General features: G+C 34.7%; 3 protein-coding genes across 3 annotated transcripts; 2 read left to right on the plus strand and 1 right to left on the minus strand.

Annotated features, from left to right (window-relative positions):
• The first annotated feature begins 248 nt into the window (after nucleotides 1-248).
• LOC111374293 (zinc finger MYM-type protein 5-like) lies at nucleotides 249-3,178 on the plus strand. Its single transcript, XM_022996949.1, has 2 exons — nucleotides 249-582; nucleotides 1,421-3,178. The coding sequence occupies exon 2, from the start codon at nucleotides 1,423-1,425 to the stop codon at nucleotides 2,035-2,037; it is 615 nt and encodes a 204-aa protein (XP_022852717.1). The 5' UTR covers nucleotides 249-582; nucleotides 1,421-1,422; the 3' UTR covers nucleotides 2,038-3,178.
• On the plus strand, nucleotides 2,060-4,299 carry LOC111374287 (zinc finger MYM-type protein 1-like). Its single transcript, XM_022996944.1, has 4 exons — nucleotides 2,060-2,171; nucleotides 2,339-3,765; nucleotides 4,036-4,113; nucleotides 4,210-4,299. The coding sequence occupies exons 1-4, from the start codon at nucleotides 2,060-2,062 to the stop codon at nucleotides 4,297-4,299; spliced, it is 1,707 nt and encodes a 568-aa protein (XP_022852712.1).
• Nucleotides 4,300-5,935: 1,636 nt separating this feature from the next.
• LOC111374294 (probable sugar phosphate/phosphate translocator At5g25400) lies at nucleotides 5,936-6,451 on the minus strand. The gene has a single exon (XM_022996950.1). The coding sequence runs from the start codon at nucleotides 6,398-6,400 to the stop codon at nucleotides 5,951-5,953; it is 450 nt and encodes a 149-aa protein (XP_022852718.1). The 5' UTR covers nucleotides 6,401-6,451; the 3' UTR covers nucleotides 5,936-5,950.
• Between the last annotated feature and the right edge of the window lie 10,783 nt (nucleotides 6,452-17,234).

Below are 17,234 nucleotides of genomic sequence, written 5' to 3' on the forward strand. Positions count from 1 at the left end.
ATATGATATCGGCCTATTTGATCCAGTAAACCTGTGTTCCACTTTATATGAGCTACATACACAACACCTAGTATGATGAATTGCTCAAGATTAGGAAAAGCGGTCTCTATTATTTTAATCAGGGGCGGACCCACTGCTGGACCTGGTGGGTCACGTGACCCACCAAGTTTTTCAAATTTTTTTTCTTTTAATATTTATATGGAAAAAAGTAGAATTCCCAAGACCCAAGTTCCCATTTCCCAGCCAACTCCTCCGTCCCATTAATTACAGCATTTTGAAAACAGAAAGATGAGAAAATAAACCCATTACAATTTACAAACCAATTCCAATTTCCAAACACCAAAAAACTGTTGCCTTCCCTTCCGGCCTTCCATAATCAGTGACCGGAGAAACAAGAAATATTCAACCGGCGTTCCGCGTGTCTTTGCTGTAGCCTGTGGCCTGTGAGTTTGTGACGTGTAGTGCCTTGCGACTGTGTGAAGTGTACTGCCATCCCATTCAGACTCAGCCATCCGCCGAGTCGTCGACCGCCTGATCACTTCCCTCCATTGGCACCACCGTGACACTGTCCACCTCTAAACGGTTAGTAGGTGCACCCTAAATCCATCTGTAATCGTCTATGTAACTATGTTGTGTTTTTTATTTTAATATGTGAGTTTTGAATTTGTTGAAACTATGTAATAGAACTACAGTACATTTTCTCCCAATTTCTGGAACAAGAAGAATTGGTGTAAATAAGAGTTCTTAAACAGTTAAACATACTTCTCTTCTGTGTTGTATAACTTCCCTCCTCGTCGTCCTCGACAATAATCTTAATTGCAGGAACCCTTTCCTTTCACACGAGATTCGAATATAGTATAAAAAGAAACAAATAAACAAAAGAATAAATAGTTTATGCGGCTTCTAACCAATATTAGAACGAGACTAAACTGTTTTGCGAATTGGTTAGACTAAACTTCAAAACAAATATGTTTTAGTTTTTGTTTATTTGCAAACCAACCCGGAGGTACTTCACTCAGTTCACTGTGGCAGTAGCCGGGAATGTTTGAATTTGTCTTGTCTATATTTGATTTCTAAATTTTTAGTGAATTTCTTGAACTAAGTATGTTAAATTATTATTTGTTAACATTGTTAACTGTTAAGTTTTTTATTTACCACTATTTGTTGATTTTAGCATTAAATGGAAATTTTTTTATCTGTGAAAATAGTATAGTTTCAATAATTATCTTTAGACTTGTATTTTGGAGATTTTAACTTTTTTTTAAAAAAAAAAATCAACGAGTTTAATTATATTGAACTGAAGGCTAGAAACTTCATAACCAGATTTTTATTTCTGCGACGTAGAATTCATTAGGTTTAAGTTCATTCTTTTGTTTTTTTTTTCAATGAATTGATTGTTTTCATTGATCGTTTCTATCAGTTATGGAGAAGTATTTTAAACGTAAATCTACGTTTTCTTGTGATGAGCAAGATGTTAATAAAAGGAATGTTCGAGATAAAATAGATGAAATGAATGTTGGGGATGAAATTGATGGAACTAATCTTGAAGATGGCCCGATTCAAACAAATGTCGAGGATGTTGGGGATGAAAGTCATGAATTTGATGTTGCACAGCTACCTTCAGATCCTGGATTGAGAGTTCCAATACAAAATTATGATATTAATGTCCGAGATGAAATTCGAAGAACATATGTGCAACGGGGTCCTTGTCAGCCTCGCAATCATGAATTTCCACCCACAAGAATGGCTAACAAAGATAGGCGATTTTGTGTTTCATGGTATAATGAGCATCCTAGTTGGTTGGAATACAGTATAGCCAAAGATGCTGTATTTTGCTTTTATTGTTATCTTTTCAGTTCAAGTGGTGGTTCATTTGTTAATGGTGGGTTCTCAAATTGGAAAAGGAAAGAGATTATTAGAAAACATGTTGGGGCATCAAATAGCGCACACAATCAGGCTCGAGTCCAGTATGAATCATTCAAGAATCAAGAACAAAGCATTCAAACCTGTCTCTTTAAACAGTCGCTTCAAACTTGAACAGAGTATCGAATTCGTTTGAATGCATCAATTGATTGTGTTCGATTTCTTCTACGACAAGGGTTGGCTTTTCGTGGACATGATGAATCTAAAGATTCAAACAATCAAGGGAACTTTCTTGAACTATTACATTGGTTGTGTGATCACAATACTGAGATTAAGGCTGTTGCTTTGACGAATGCACCTGAAAATCTGAAATTAACATCACCACGAGTTCAAAAAGATATCGTGAGTGCTATTTCTTCTGAAATTCTAAACGTGATTATCAAAGATGTTGGTAATAGTTTCTTTTCTATTTTAGTGGATGAATCTCGAGACATTTCAGTGAAGGAGCAGATGTCAGTTGTCATTCGTTATGTGAAGAATGGACGTGTATTGGAACATTTTATCGGTGTTATACATGTTTCGAGTACCACAGATGTCTCACTTAAAGCTGGAATTGATCAATTATTTTCCACACATAGTCTAAGTATATCTAATTTAAGAGGTCAGGGATATGATGGAGCTAGCAATATGCGAGGTGAGTATAATGGTCTCAAAACACTTATTTTGAAAGAAAATTCAAGTGCCTACTACATTCACTGCTTTGCTCATCAACTTCAACTGGCTCTTGTAGTTGTGGCACAGAAACATCCAAAGATAGAAACTTTTTTCACTTCAGTACACAGATTGGTGAATGTTGTAGGAGGATCAGCTAAACGAAATGATCTTATTCGAGAGAAACAAAGATTGAAAATTCTTGAATCACTTAGTACGGGTGAAATATCAAGCGGGCGGGGTCTCAATCAAGAAACTACTCTTAAGCGTTCTGGTGATACACGTTGGGGATCTCACTACAGTTGTTTACTTAACTTGATAGTCATGTTTTCAACCACTGTTGATGTTGTTGAGATGATTGCTACTGACACTACAAGTTCTGGAACAAGAGGTGATGCATGTATTTTATTGGAGTTGATTTTAAAATTTGAATTTGTATTTAATCTACATCTCATGAGAAAGATTTTGGGAATTTCAAATGAATTGTCGAAAGCATTACAAAGAAAAGATCAAGATATTGTTAATGCCATGAGATTGGTACAATTATGTAAAGCACAGCTCCAAACCATGAGAGATGATGGATGGGATTCTTTTTTTGGAATGGTTTGTTCGTTCTGTGAAGCTCATGAGATAAATGTTCCCAATATGGATGATATGTTCGTAACTCTAGGTCATTCACAACGTGATACAGTGACAAATTTGCATCATTTTCGTGTAGAAATGTTTTATGCCATCATTGATATGCAACTTCAAGAGCTGAATGATCGTTTTTCAGAGGTCAATAGTGAGTTACTCCTTTGTGTTGCATGTTTGTGTCCAAATAATTCATTTGCCGCTTTTGACAAGAATAAAGTGATTCGACTATGTCAGTATTATCCGGCAGATTTTGACGCAACAGATATCTTGGAACTTGATGATCAACTAGATACATATATCTTTGACATGCGCACTCATGAAGATTTTGGAGAATTACAAGACCTTAGTGATCTTGCACAGAAGTTGGTTGCAAAAAATAAACATGAAGTTTATCCATTAGTTTACAAGCTTGTGACATTAGCCTTAGTCCTTCCCGTGGCTACTGCTACAGTCGAGAGAGCATTTTCTGCGATGTCAATTGTTAAAAATCGTTTGCGCAATCGAATCGGGGATCAATGGTTGAATGATAGTTTGATTGCATATATTGAGAAGGATGTATTTGACAATATTGAAAATGATGTCATTATGGAACGTTATCAAAGTATGAGAACTCGTAGAGAACAACTGTAATAAGATATCGAATATTTAAATTCTTTCGTCGCCTTTTTGACAAGTTTGATTGTGCCCCACTAACTCAAAATATCTGCGTCCGCCACTGATTTTAATGTTGCTTTCTCTCAGCAATCAAGAACGTTACCATTTGGCTCTAATCAAACTCTCATATTTATAAGATAGTTTATATTCCTTGGTATAAACTTGTGGAAGGAGAACTATGAGCACAATTTGAATTTGATATGGCATTATAGCTCTTCCCAAGGGATTGAATCTAGAGCAGAAAATAAAGTAATTCCCATACTAAACTCAACTTAGCATTCAGTTTCTTCATCAGTGTACTGGTACTATCTCTATAATTTTAAGTGTCAACAATTTCCTAATTAGGAGATCACTAGTCTTGCCCCTAGTCTGGAGTCCTGGTCTGGAAATCACTTCTCCGTGAGCAGTGAACAAGAAAAGGAGATAACGGGATAAGATAGTGAGACGGAGATCGATCCCTAATACAATTCATAGATGAAAACAATGACAACCAATTAACCACATGGTTATTAGGGATCATGACACTATGGATGATTGATGGTGTCAATTCCTCTTTTTAGGTGTGGAACTCTACGAAAAAACAAATTTGTATGACCTAGGAGAAAGTTCTTTTGAATGAAATCCTTCTGAATCTTAAAATGAGAAATCTTTCCCTTGGTAAATCTCCACACCTATCTTATAGTTTAGCATTGCAAGCACATAAACATATGTTCCTCTTCGGATATACAAAGAAGACGAACCAAATAATCCATGAGTGAGCTTTCCTTAGCCAAAGAGGAAAAGAATAGACTATTGTTGTGGTCACTTCAACTCAAGGGGACGAGGCTTCATGTCAAAATAATAATTGTATATCATAAACTGTTCTTCATATTACAAAGGAAAAGACCCTATTTATAGGGCTACAAATAAACCTAAAAGGAAATGACTCTAAAAGGAAAGATTGTGTATTTATTACACAATCAATTATAAAAGAAAAATAATCCTACACTATTGTAAAACTATCATAGAGAAATATTGATATTATATATTATTATATTCTACTGACATCCCCCCTCAAATTGATGCCGATAAAAGCATCAATTTGCAATCACGAACGAGTCAACGTTTTTGTAGAACCCATAAACTAAGAACTTAACTTTGCTGAACTTCAAACCCAAGAACTGATTCAAGACTCGATACGATTCCCGGCAAAGAATTATTGTCCAACCAGAAACTGATGACGCTATCAAATCATCACTAAAATGCCGAATGTTCGCACAACACTTGATGCACCGAAGAGTCACAAGTTGACAAAAATTCTGTCAACCGTGGACAACCACAAAAAACCCACACCTAAAAGGCTGAGTTATGACCAAAGAGAATCGAAGATTCAATCACTCCAAGGATACTCCAGAGAACTCACTCCCCAAGAAGAATTTTCGAACGAAATTCACGAAGTGTGCCGACCCACACAGTGAGCTCTATCTGTCGGGAGAACTCAGTCGAACACATAATCCGTGTTTCAACAAAAACTATAATGCCAATACAGTGGCCAAAATTCAGCAATATATTGCAGTTGGAAGAAATCCCACCAAACAGCCTAAACCAAAAATTTCAATTGAACTTGACATACCAATTCCAAAATCCATCTAAGCCAAATTCCAAATACACTGGACTAACACCGAACCAAATCTCAATCTCATAAAATGGGCATACACCACCAAACCAAATTTTCAATCCGAGAAACTGGGCACCAAATTTTCAATGCACTCTCCCTTTTTTTTCTGTGGAAAAATCCCTATACATCTTCAGCAACTCATCAAACACACATAGGCCCACATCAAACAAAATTAGCCCAATCTCTCTCATTTTTTTTTTTTTTTTTCCCAACACAAATTTCAAGTCCAACAAACAACCCATATATATTAACCAAAATCCACATACTTGAAAGTAAATTACCTAGCCCATAAAAAAGAGTCTAGAACACAAACCCAGCCCAACTCCACCTGGCCCATTCACCCTATAACCACCCCAGTGGGCCCAACTAATCCACAGACTTCAGGACCCAAAACCCATTACCCAGCCTACCTCATACACCGACCCAAATTCAACCTTGTGTCTTCCCAACAAGCAAGAAAACTGCGAGGTTCAATGCAAATGCGCAAAAAGAATTGGTCCTGAAAATCAGAAAATCGAAATGGAAGCTGGAGGTTTCCTTCAAAAAAGGAAACTCGGCGAAAACCCAAGGGATGAACAAGAAAACCAAGCAGCAGAGAGCAACATAATATAGGGATGTAATGGGATTAAGAGTAATTCCCTTGGAAGTAAGCAAGATCTCGATCATGACAAGCCTTGTGGCCTTAAAAGCCACAGCACCCAGTTGAAGAGTCACTCCCCATGCATCAAATTTAGCCTCTCCATAAGCGGCCACGCCAACCCCAATAGAGATCGAAATCATGTTCATCATCATCTCTGATTTGAAAGTCTCCTTGAAAATCACTCCAATCGAATAAACCGCCACAGGCATAAGGGCCTTGAGCATTTGAATAAATGACATCGAGAGATAAATATAAGCTGAATTCGATAGCCAAACCGCCAAATTATTGTGAACAATCTACCATGAACAAATCACGCTTCAATCAACCGAGAATGCCGCACAGAGATTCACCAAAAAAAAAGGCCTTTATTTATGAAAAATCTAGTTCACGTACGAATGCCCACCAATAGCAGGAATCCATATTCAAGATTCAGTAAAAGGCTTAAAGCCCAGAAAGAGAGAGATTTAGGTATGGGTTATGGGGAGTGGCGATGGGTTAATCAACGAAACTGGTGAAAAAATAGCTTAACGAAAATAATCAAAATAAAGAGGAAGAAATTGGACTGAAGCAAGAAGATTTGACTGGACGAGTGGCATGAGGCCGCTCACCGGGGAACCAAGCTTACAAGTTTAACCCAAGATTAAATCAGCTCTGATACCATGTCAAAATAATAATTGTATATCATAAACTGTTCTTCATATTACAAAGGAGAAAATCCTATTTATAGGGCTACAAATAAACCTAAAAGGAAATGACTCTAAAAGGAGAAAACCCTATTTATAGGGCTACAAATAAACCTAAAAGGAAATGACTCTAAAAGGAAAGATTGTGTATTTATTACACAATCAATTATAAAAGAAAAATAATCCTACACTATTGTAAAACTATCATAGAGAAATATTGATGCTATATATTATTATATTCTACTGACACTTCATTGGTTATGTAATCAATAAGAAAGCGCCATGGTGGCTATAGTTTATGGAGGAACTATTGGAAGCAGAAACCAATCTATCCGACAATCACCAAGAAGGAATGACAAAGGAGTAATTTGACAAATTTGTGGTGGGGGCTAAATACGTGCCCTTGGGAATGTTGTAATCGGTTCGATCATTTTTACCATGGCAAAGATGTTCCTAAGGCTCCCTGTAATAAATCTCCATGACGAGATACCCAAATCTTTATACAGACTCAATGCCACCACTTATGTGTTGAATGGTTTAGATAATGTTATATTCTTTATAGTGGCAATGATTATATACGATGTGAAAGTGGTAAAAGTCTCAAAATTTTCTCCGGTAGAAGAAAAGATTGCAACACAATATGGACATTCAAATTTTGAAAATATGTTGATTATTCTTCAAATCAAGCATAATCTTTTATCCTTAGAGCAGCTCACTTTTAATAATGCATGCAGAGATTAGCCGAGCAAAATCTAGCTAAATGGAGAAAAAAGGAAAGACCATGCGGGGTTAGAAGAGGGAAACTAAAGAATGGGTCATCTCCATTTTAAGGGCTTGTTTGAGCCACATTATTTTTAAAAAAAATACATTGTTCAACAATGATTTGACATCATTTCAACCACATTTTTCAATAAAATAATATTACACGTAAATCTAAAAAAATTTCTTATTTTTTAACTACACATTTCTCATTAATTTGACATGAATAATGCATTTTTCTTCCTATAATGTGGCTCAAACATGGGCTAAATCTTTAAATATTTTTATGCAATAAACAATTTTTTGATGATTTTGCTTGAACAAATATGAGAATATCTGTGTTAATTATTAAATGAAAAAAAGTTGCAAACTCCCATTCTTTGTCAAACAATATTTATGATTTTTTTCTTTAATAAATGTGGCTTCATCATTAAGATGGTACTTTAGATCTGTTGGAGAGTCCAACAACATGATTAAAAAATGATGTACAAAATTATCATTCTGATAAAGAGATTCAACAAACGAGGGAATTTGTTAGCTCACATCTAGCAACGATGGCTTTGATATATCACAAAATTAGAGGGCCTTGCAGTAAAAAGGAGAATTCTTTATTATCTCATGATTATTTTGGGATTCCTAGCTTCTAGTTCTAGATCAATATAGGCACAATTATTGCAGGATGCTGGTCTATTAGTCCATCACCGGCTGCCCTTTAGCTAGAATCATGCATGTTTTATTTGAAAGAAATGCAACCAACTCATTGTGATTTATGGAACCTTGTCACGTCTTATCTTCCCAAGGTTTTAAATATTGTCATCTTTACGTGTACTCACTCTTCTTGGATTCTGCAAATTTTTGAAATGTTTTCTTAAATTTTAAAAATTAATAGAAAACCAATTACAAGAGAAAAATGCAGATTTTTCGAAGTGCTGAAAGTGCTGAATTTAATTGCCTTGTTTTTTTAGACATTTAAGGCAACTTGGATTTTTCTATCAATATTCCTGCCCTAATCTTCTGAACAACATGGTTTTACTTAAAGAAACGTAGACACATTATTGAAAGAGGACTTGCTTAACTTTTTAAAATTTACCTTTAAAGCATTGTATATATTATTTTATACTCCCTCCCATTTAATAGATACGTTCAACTACTCTTAAAATGGTATTTTCCAAATCTTTTAGTTGTTTAAGAGGTAAACCTCGCATAACGCATACTTTCCATATTTTAGAGATTTGAAAAGTAATAAATTCTTATGAGATACATCCTTGTCTCTTTGTAGGTATTAACATGTACTTTGTTTCATAAGGCATATTGTTTCAATCTAACAACAAATGGAGTTCATCTTTCAAGACATGTTATCTTTGATGAAAGTAATTTGTTTACATTCCTATACAAAAATTCCCTTGTTAAGAAAATTTAGGACTAGGCATTTCTCCATTAGAAGCATTGATATGGAAAAAGGAAAGTCCTTCAACATTTACTAATCAAACAAGATGAAATTTTGCATAATAATGCTTTAAGAGTCAACAACGATACTACTAATTTGGAAAATTTACAATACTTAAATCTAACACTAAGTACTACATCTCGCGTGGTGGAGCCACTTCTAGAAGCCAACTTATTGATTTGATTTTTAATTACTAGAGCCTCAATCAGAATGTACGAGATTATGAACCCAAAGCACCACATTGAAATGTGGGAACTATGTTACTAGAATGTAAGTGTGGGTTGTTTACACCATAGTCATCCACTTTAGTATTTATTTTGGTAGTAGGATATTAATGGGTCACATGATCAATGATGTTCTTGGTTTTGTGGATACGAGACTATATAAATGTATTGAGGACAAGATTTAAATCATGTAAATGTGGTCTTTTCTAACAGTTTGAGTTTTTAGAGATCATGTGGGTCAATATGGTACTACAGTAGATAAATGTCCGAAGTTCAAGCCTTGTTGCACGTGTCATGCTGTGATGAAAAAATTGAAACCTGCTTGCACGTACGAGGGCGTGTTGACAACAAAATTTAAGTGATATGCATGTGGTCCTCTCTAATAGTTTAAACTTCTCGGTTAAGTGGGCGCTACTGATTATGAGGTTTTCATGAACTCCCTATGAATGGTAGTTGATCGATTGAGTAGGTTCACCTAATTCATCAGACCAAAATGTTCATTTTCCATTTCAACTATGGCTTGGGTGTTGGCAAAGGTAGTTGCCTAGCTAGGTATTCTGAACTTCTACCTTGAGGACAATGTGAGTTTTCAGGGAGCCGGTATCGATTGGCACCAATGGCAGATGTATATTTCCATCTGGTTAGAGTAGGGGAGGGTATTATGGAAATTTAGGATAACAAATTGTGTAGGCTTCAAACTATAATTAAGGGCATGGAAAGAGAGATTGAGTAGGTAGAACTTAGGGTGTCAATTGGAAGAGAGACAAGCCTCTCGAAAGCTTAGCAATATCTATTGTAATTTTCATTTCATTAAGTTGCAATTACACTCTTTCTTTAATTCCATTACAGAAATATACACATACAAATATCAATCTCTTCAATTTCTGTTCATGAATCGCAAGCAAATATCAAAGAAAGTGGAAAAAATTGAACTTTTAGAAGTTAGATCCCATGTCTAAACATAGATCTGCTTTCTGACTTTAACAGTGGTATAAAGAATAGGTGTGACTTAGCGAATTATCAATTGTGAAAATAAAACACTTTTGCTTATTCCAAACAAGCCTGATTGGGAATGTTCTTTTGTCAAGATTTATTCATATTCTAAGAACTAGCTGCCCGTAGAATGGTATTACACTCAGACGCTCCATCTAACCCAAGCTACCAGTCCATGTTGAATGTACACTACCGCGAGCAACATATGTTTCAAATTCTTCCAAGCCGATAAACTTAAGAGAAAAAAGGGTTATCAAATGACAAGTCTCTTGAAAAGATTTTTTTTTTTTTTAATTTTATTTTATTTAATTTTTTGGGAAATTTATCCAGTAATTCCCTGTAAACTAAGGTCTCATTTTGGAAAGTTGTCGCAAAGTTGGTACATAAAAAGCATGAATGTTGAACACTTCATTTCCCATAAAATATATTTCTGACTTGTTCTTTTACACAAGCTGCAAATTTTCCAGTCAGGATGAATTTATGCTCAAATCTACAACTAATAATTGCTGCTATATTTTTATTAGTCATTATACCTTTACTATTTACCTTAAAGATTGTTACTTGAAAAGAGAGCAAATAAGAAGAACAGAGAATTATGAAATTCGTGAATTTTTGATGCCATCACTCAGCTTGTTATGAAGTTTTGGTTGCTGACGACTCGTATGCATACCAGCCTGTTTAAACTTATCAATCTGGACATTTTCATTCCTTTTCCCTTATTCTCTATTGCAACAGTCCCACCCACCCCCCTGAAGCATGTAAATGTGATTGATATGATTTATTACTAAACAGTTAATTCTGAACATAATTTAGTCTGGTTATTTCATGAAATAATTTACTAATTAAAATTGAGGCTTTATCTCATTCATTACATGATATTGTCCATACACTTCTATGTTTATGACTTTATGTTGCTTTCTTACTTGTTTACTATTTTGATTGGTTACACAGCCTAACAGGACTGACATATCTGGTTCAATATGCAGCATGAGGTTCCTGCCACTAGAATAGAGGTTAGACTTTGATTATCAGTTTCCTTTTCTTGTTGGATATGAATAATGCATGAAATAAAGCAGTGATTCAAACAGTGGATTTTATTCAATGCTAGTCATGACTATTTGCGACAAATTTGCATTACTGATTTTACATTCCTGTAAGGATTTAGAGACTGAAGTATTATTTTGTAAATAAATACCAAGAATTAAACACTTTGGACCTCTCCTTGGACATAAACTCAGTTTTTCTAGATTTATATCTCCTCGTCATGATTCAAACTTCTAATATTTTCATTGCACCTTTCAGGAAATATTCTCTTGCTTGCCTCTTCCGTATAATGACGAGGAATTCAAAACTGACATAAACTGCCCGACAGAAAATAAATTGGAGCCTCCTCCATATGAGCAGATCAAGCGAAGTATCCTATGCATGTCGGTTTCAGATTACTAAGATAAACTTGTTTTCTTTTACATAAATGTTCATGATACTCCCTTTCTATTTATGAAAATAATTCAACTACTATTAAAATCTTTGGACGATCCTAACTAACTATTTCCCGTTTGCTCAACTTCATGTGGATTTTATAACCTGCTAAAATTGTAATGGCTCTAAATGCTTAATTTCATGTAAACATAACTCAAGTAGACTTTTACCTCATTAACAGAAAGTGCAGTAAGGTTGATGCTGATACTGGATGTGCAAGCTGCAGTTCTACTGAATGCTCTGAGGCATGCACGTGCAGGTACTTTGTCCTGTTTTAACAAATGTGTTATAATTGTTAGGAGTTCATGGCTTCAAATGCTGCCTCATATTTTACTCTGAACGCTAGATGTGCTTTTACTAATGCTTTAGCCCTGTTTGGATTCCATTAAAAATGGATTTTCGAGAAAAATGTATTTTCGAATAGAGATTTTTTGGAGAATGTGTGGTTAAACAATAAGGAAAAGTTTCGAATTTATGTGTAATATTATTTTATTGTAGAATGTGTGGTTAAAAATAAGAAAGAGAAAAGTGCATTCTTTTAAAATCGAGCCCGAACTGGTGCTTCATTGGAGTAATTTAAACATCCATACTCTTATCTTTGATTTCATGCCAGTTATATAAACATCCCCCAAATGCTTCAATTATGTGTTCTGGTATTTGATGTCTGAAATAGACATGGTGTTCTCAAAGTTCTAGCTGTCCACATCTGACTTTTTTTAAAGTAATCCTCTTGAGCAATGTAGTCCTATTCTGTCTTTACATGTGGAGGTTCTCTAGAACACAAGGACTAAAAGATTTTGGGGCTGATCTCTTTACTGTTTTTTTGGCCGTTTTCTGTTTTCGATTTTTCAAAACGATGAAAACGCGCTCTCTTTCCTATTTTTGAAAATGAGTTTTTCAAAAAAAAAAAAAAAAAAAAAAAAAAAGGGTTTAAAAAAAAAAAAACTTTGTTAAAAATACAGTTCCAGAAAATAAGAGGGGTATCTCCTTTTTTTTTTTTTAAAAAAAAATTTTTTAAAAAAAAAAAAAAAAAAAAAAAAAAAGGGTTCTAAAAAATTAAAATGTCTAAAATGACGTTTTGAGCCTTTTGCAGCCAAAAAAGGAAAATGGATGAAAACATGGGAAAGAGGCCCAAATTAAAAACAACTATCTCTTTCTTTCTACTCTTGGTTTGCTCAGATTGAAGAATCTCAAAAGCTCCATTTGAATCTCCTATCCTCTTCCTTGAGTTTCAGCTTAATACAATCTTCAAATCTAGGTATGTCTTTCTTGCTTTCCAGGTGGTATACCGAGCATGTTTTCTTGTTTTGCCCTCCTTTTTCCTTCAATTTATAGTTTTGTTACCCTTCCCCAATTCGTTGTTTGATCGGCGCTAATCAGTAAGCAATCTCCCTATTCTTGTTGTAATCTTTATTTTTTTATTATTTCGTCTTTTTCAGTTAGATGCATAAAATGGGAAATTAAAATTTTTTTTAATTGTTTCTCCATTTTTTATTTGTTTGCGCATTTTTAAAGAAGTTGTTTTTAATTACAGACAACAGAAAAAAATTGGAATTGATTATCTTCATGGGTATGTTATGTCTTATGTTAATCTGACTTCCATTATATGATTGCATCTATTTATTTGTGATATAAGAAACGTGGGTTCTCTTTGTTTAGATCCAAAAGCTTGAAAATTGGTAAAGAAAAAGATGCTTGCAATCTTTTGCTATGATGTGAGCCGTGTTTGATTAGGGGCTCTTGAATAGGTCAGACTTATGGAGCTTCTTTTATAGTCACTTGTGTGTATATGCCTAACTGATTTTCATGATTTTGGGTTTTTGGAGTATAGGCTGATTTATTATTAGGTCTTTGATTCAGTGTATGAGTCATACACTTTCATTTAGTGTATAAGTCATACGCTTCACTTGTCAGTGTATAATCACTTACTTCTGCAGAAGGTATTGATTAGAACTTGGATATTTATATCTCCTTAAAGAGGTAAAGTGAGCAAAAAAAACCAGGATAGGCCGCACATTTTTATTCTGTTTAATCAAGAGAACACCCAATGAGTAGTTTCAATCAGTAAGAGGAAGTCCAACTCAAGAATGAATTATCCAATCATACTTCTGTGGTGATTAACTGATTATAACAAGTTCTGGCAACTTAAAGACAAAAATAGTGCGCTCTTCATAAACTAACCGGCCAAAATTCCTTTTGTTAGAAATAAGGTAGATTTCTATAGAAGAATGATAACCTGACAGCCAAGAATGATCGCATCTTCTTCCAATAAGCGTCAGACAACTCGTAGGGTTGAGAATTTCTCTGCCTCAATGTAACGTCTTTTTCTCTGCTGTGCACCCACTCCATTATGTGTTACAAAAGTGAATATAATATGCTTGCTAGGACTAACCTTAATAAAATTTGACTCCAAGATTCCATCTTTCCACAGATTCAGTTAAACAAAATTGTTAAACTACTGAGTGTCTATACTTTCTTACAAGTGAGGAAAACTTTCAAAAGAAACTCAGATGCTTGCTGAGCCCAAAATATCAACTTCCCATCTCCAGGATACATTACATAGTTAACTAATGAGCACACACAATGTGCCCTTAGGAGCCAATATATAGTGCATTTATAACCCCCACTTTGCTTACTTTGATCGTAGCCTAAGATAGTTTTGATAGAATTGGACATTTCCATTCCCTCAACCTATAGATAGAATAGACCTAATATCCAGGCAAGCAGATGAAACTATGAAAGTTGCATTCACTCTATCTAGGACAAGTTCACTGTGCTTCTCTTAGTGGACAGAAAAAAGTCCAGCAGTTATTGACAAATTCCCCATGCTAGACCAGTCCACTAATATCTTTATTCCAAGGATAAGAAAATTAATAATCTGGACTGCATGAAGTTGCTCGAAAATAATAATTGAAAGAAAGCTCTAAAGAAGACAACCACTCAACGTTCAGTTCACTAGTAGCAACACATGGGCAGTGTTCCTTGTAAGATCTTTTCTAAATTCCAAGTCCCTTCTCGCCATTTAAAGAATTAATGAGAGAGACCAAAACTGAGAACTTTAGTTTGTGACTTGATGCATGTCCCACTACCTACCTCTGTGCTCATGATAGCAAGTTCTCGAGTCACCCGAAACCAGTATCTTTGCACCCGAAAAAAGCACTTATTTAGGTCATGTACAACAGGCCATGCTCTACTTTCAATTAACCATAAAAAGCATTTATAAAGAAGCCAAAGATGTTAAACATCAAAAATGGTAGATTTTTGTTCCTTTTACCCTTTTCTTCCCGGGGGTTTCAAAAAGCTATAATACTAATTGTAAATTTCTGTAACACCAGATAACCAGCAGAAAAATATGTTGTTTAAGATTCTAATGTGTTTTTTAGTTTGCGATGGGACTTTTGTCATTCACTTTGTAAGGAAATATGTGACTATAATTAAATACATTAATATGTCCTCAAATCGCGTACGGGAGGTCTTATATATTTCCTGATAATTTGATGTATATCAATATAGGTTCAACATGGGTGGTCACAGAGTTAGGAAAAAGGAACCAATGTCATGGTCGGACGAGAATTAACACGCTTTTATCAATATTCTTTACGAGAAACTGAAATCAAATGCATTGCAATGTTCTACGTTCACGAAAGACGAATGGTGTAGGATCAATGAACCAATGATAGCTTCAACAAAAATGGATTATGGCATAGATAGATTAAAGGGAAAGTGGAATCGCTTGCATAAGATTCATCGCATGTTCTCTGAACTTTTGGGACATACAGGTGTTACATGGAATCCAACTACCAACAAAGTTAATGCTACAGAAGAAGTTTGGCAACACTTTTATATGGTACATATACTTATTAAAGAATATTTTCGTTATTAGTTTTTATCTTATCAATTTTTCATTTTTCATTTTTTTTTTTTTTTTTTGTTGAACACTTTGACAATGTGGCTTCTTCTTTTCAATGGTAGATTAACAAGTTGGATTACAAGATGTTCAAGAGGGAAGGATGTAAGCACTACCACACTCTTATGGAGATATTTAGCGGGACTACAGGTACTGGAGGATTAGTCAATTTAGCTTCCAAACACATTAGAGGAAGAAAGGCAGCTAGAAAATGATTTTTTGAATAGGGGAGTGCATGTACGTGTGGAAAATGATGATTAAGTTGATGTGGTTTCAAATAATCGTCGACGTAACAAAATTGGTACAACAGGTGAACGTCGACGTAAGGAACCTAAGATCAGTAAAAGTGATAAACTCGAGGCCTGCATGGCACAGTGTTCATCTACATTTAGCTTGAGGAATGAAGAAACTGAACTTAGAACACTTTACCTAAAAAAAAAAAAAAGCTTGCAAAGATCCAAAGAAAATCAAGCAATCAATTGGATGGTGAAGTTAATAGTCCAAATCCTTATTCAAATGTTATTTGCTTGGACATCTTAAACAATATGGAAGAGGTGTCTAATGAGGTTTATATGAAAGCAATAAAGGCTTTTAAGGATCCTGATTTCAAGGTGTCATTTGTGAAGATGCCAGAAGCAAGGAGAAGACCTAACTTGGAACTTTTGATGTGACTGTTGTTTTAACTTCTCTACTATCGTGTTGTTTTAATTTGTGATGTTGAAAATTGAAGTACTGTGTTATTTTCAAAGTTTGAAGTACTTTTTTTTCCTATTTTGTGGTGATGCTATACTGTTTTCAGTTACGAACATAGTGATGTTGGTTGGAGAACTGATGTTAATTTTTATTTAGTTTCTAAATGCTTGATTGCTTGTTTTATTCAGAAGAATGTTGGTTGGTATGACTTATAATAATTATTTTGGTTATATTTTGTTCGTGGTATGGTCAGTGAATCAAATGTGGATAATGTGAGTACCGATGATTCCATTGATTAAGATTAGAGTGATGATGATTTGTTATATATGGATGATTTTGACGCAAATTTTGGAGATTTAATGATACTTAATTGCTTTGTTGCTAACAAAGGAAGTATCATTGGCAGGAGACCTTATAGAACATCATTGCTTACAGGGAAAATGTACATGTTAGAAATTTTGAATTGACATTCGGAATTTGCTATCATAATTTTCGTATGCAGAAACACGTTTTCTTGAATTTCTGTGATATTTTGAAAGAGAAGGGTTGCTGAAAGATGGGGAAAAAAGTGAGCGTCGAGGAGGGTATTGCTATGTTTTTTGATGATTGTAGGGTACACTACACGATACAGTGTTATTGGTGATAGATTTCAGCATTCCAACAACATTATACACAAATGGTTTAAACGAGTTGTAAGGGCTGTTTGTTCATTTGGCACTGAAATAATCCATCCGACAAATCAAAACATTGTGCATGAGCGGATTTTGTGCAAATATCCTTTCTTTAAGGATTGTATAGGCGCAATAGGTGGAACACACGTTGCAGCTTGGGCTCCTACATCGAGACAAACATCTTTTCGGAGAAGGAAAACTAATGTAACACAATGTG

Source organism: Olea europaea, unplaced genomic scaffold (assembly GCF_002742605.1).
Source record: "Olea europaea var. sylvestris unplaced genomic scaffold, O_europaea_v1 scaffold1233, whole genome shotgun sequence".
Classification (NCBI taxonomy): Eukaryota; Viridiplantae; Streptophyta; class Magnoliopsida; order Lamiales; family Oleaceae; genus Olea; species Olea europaea.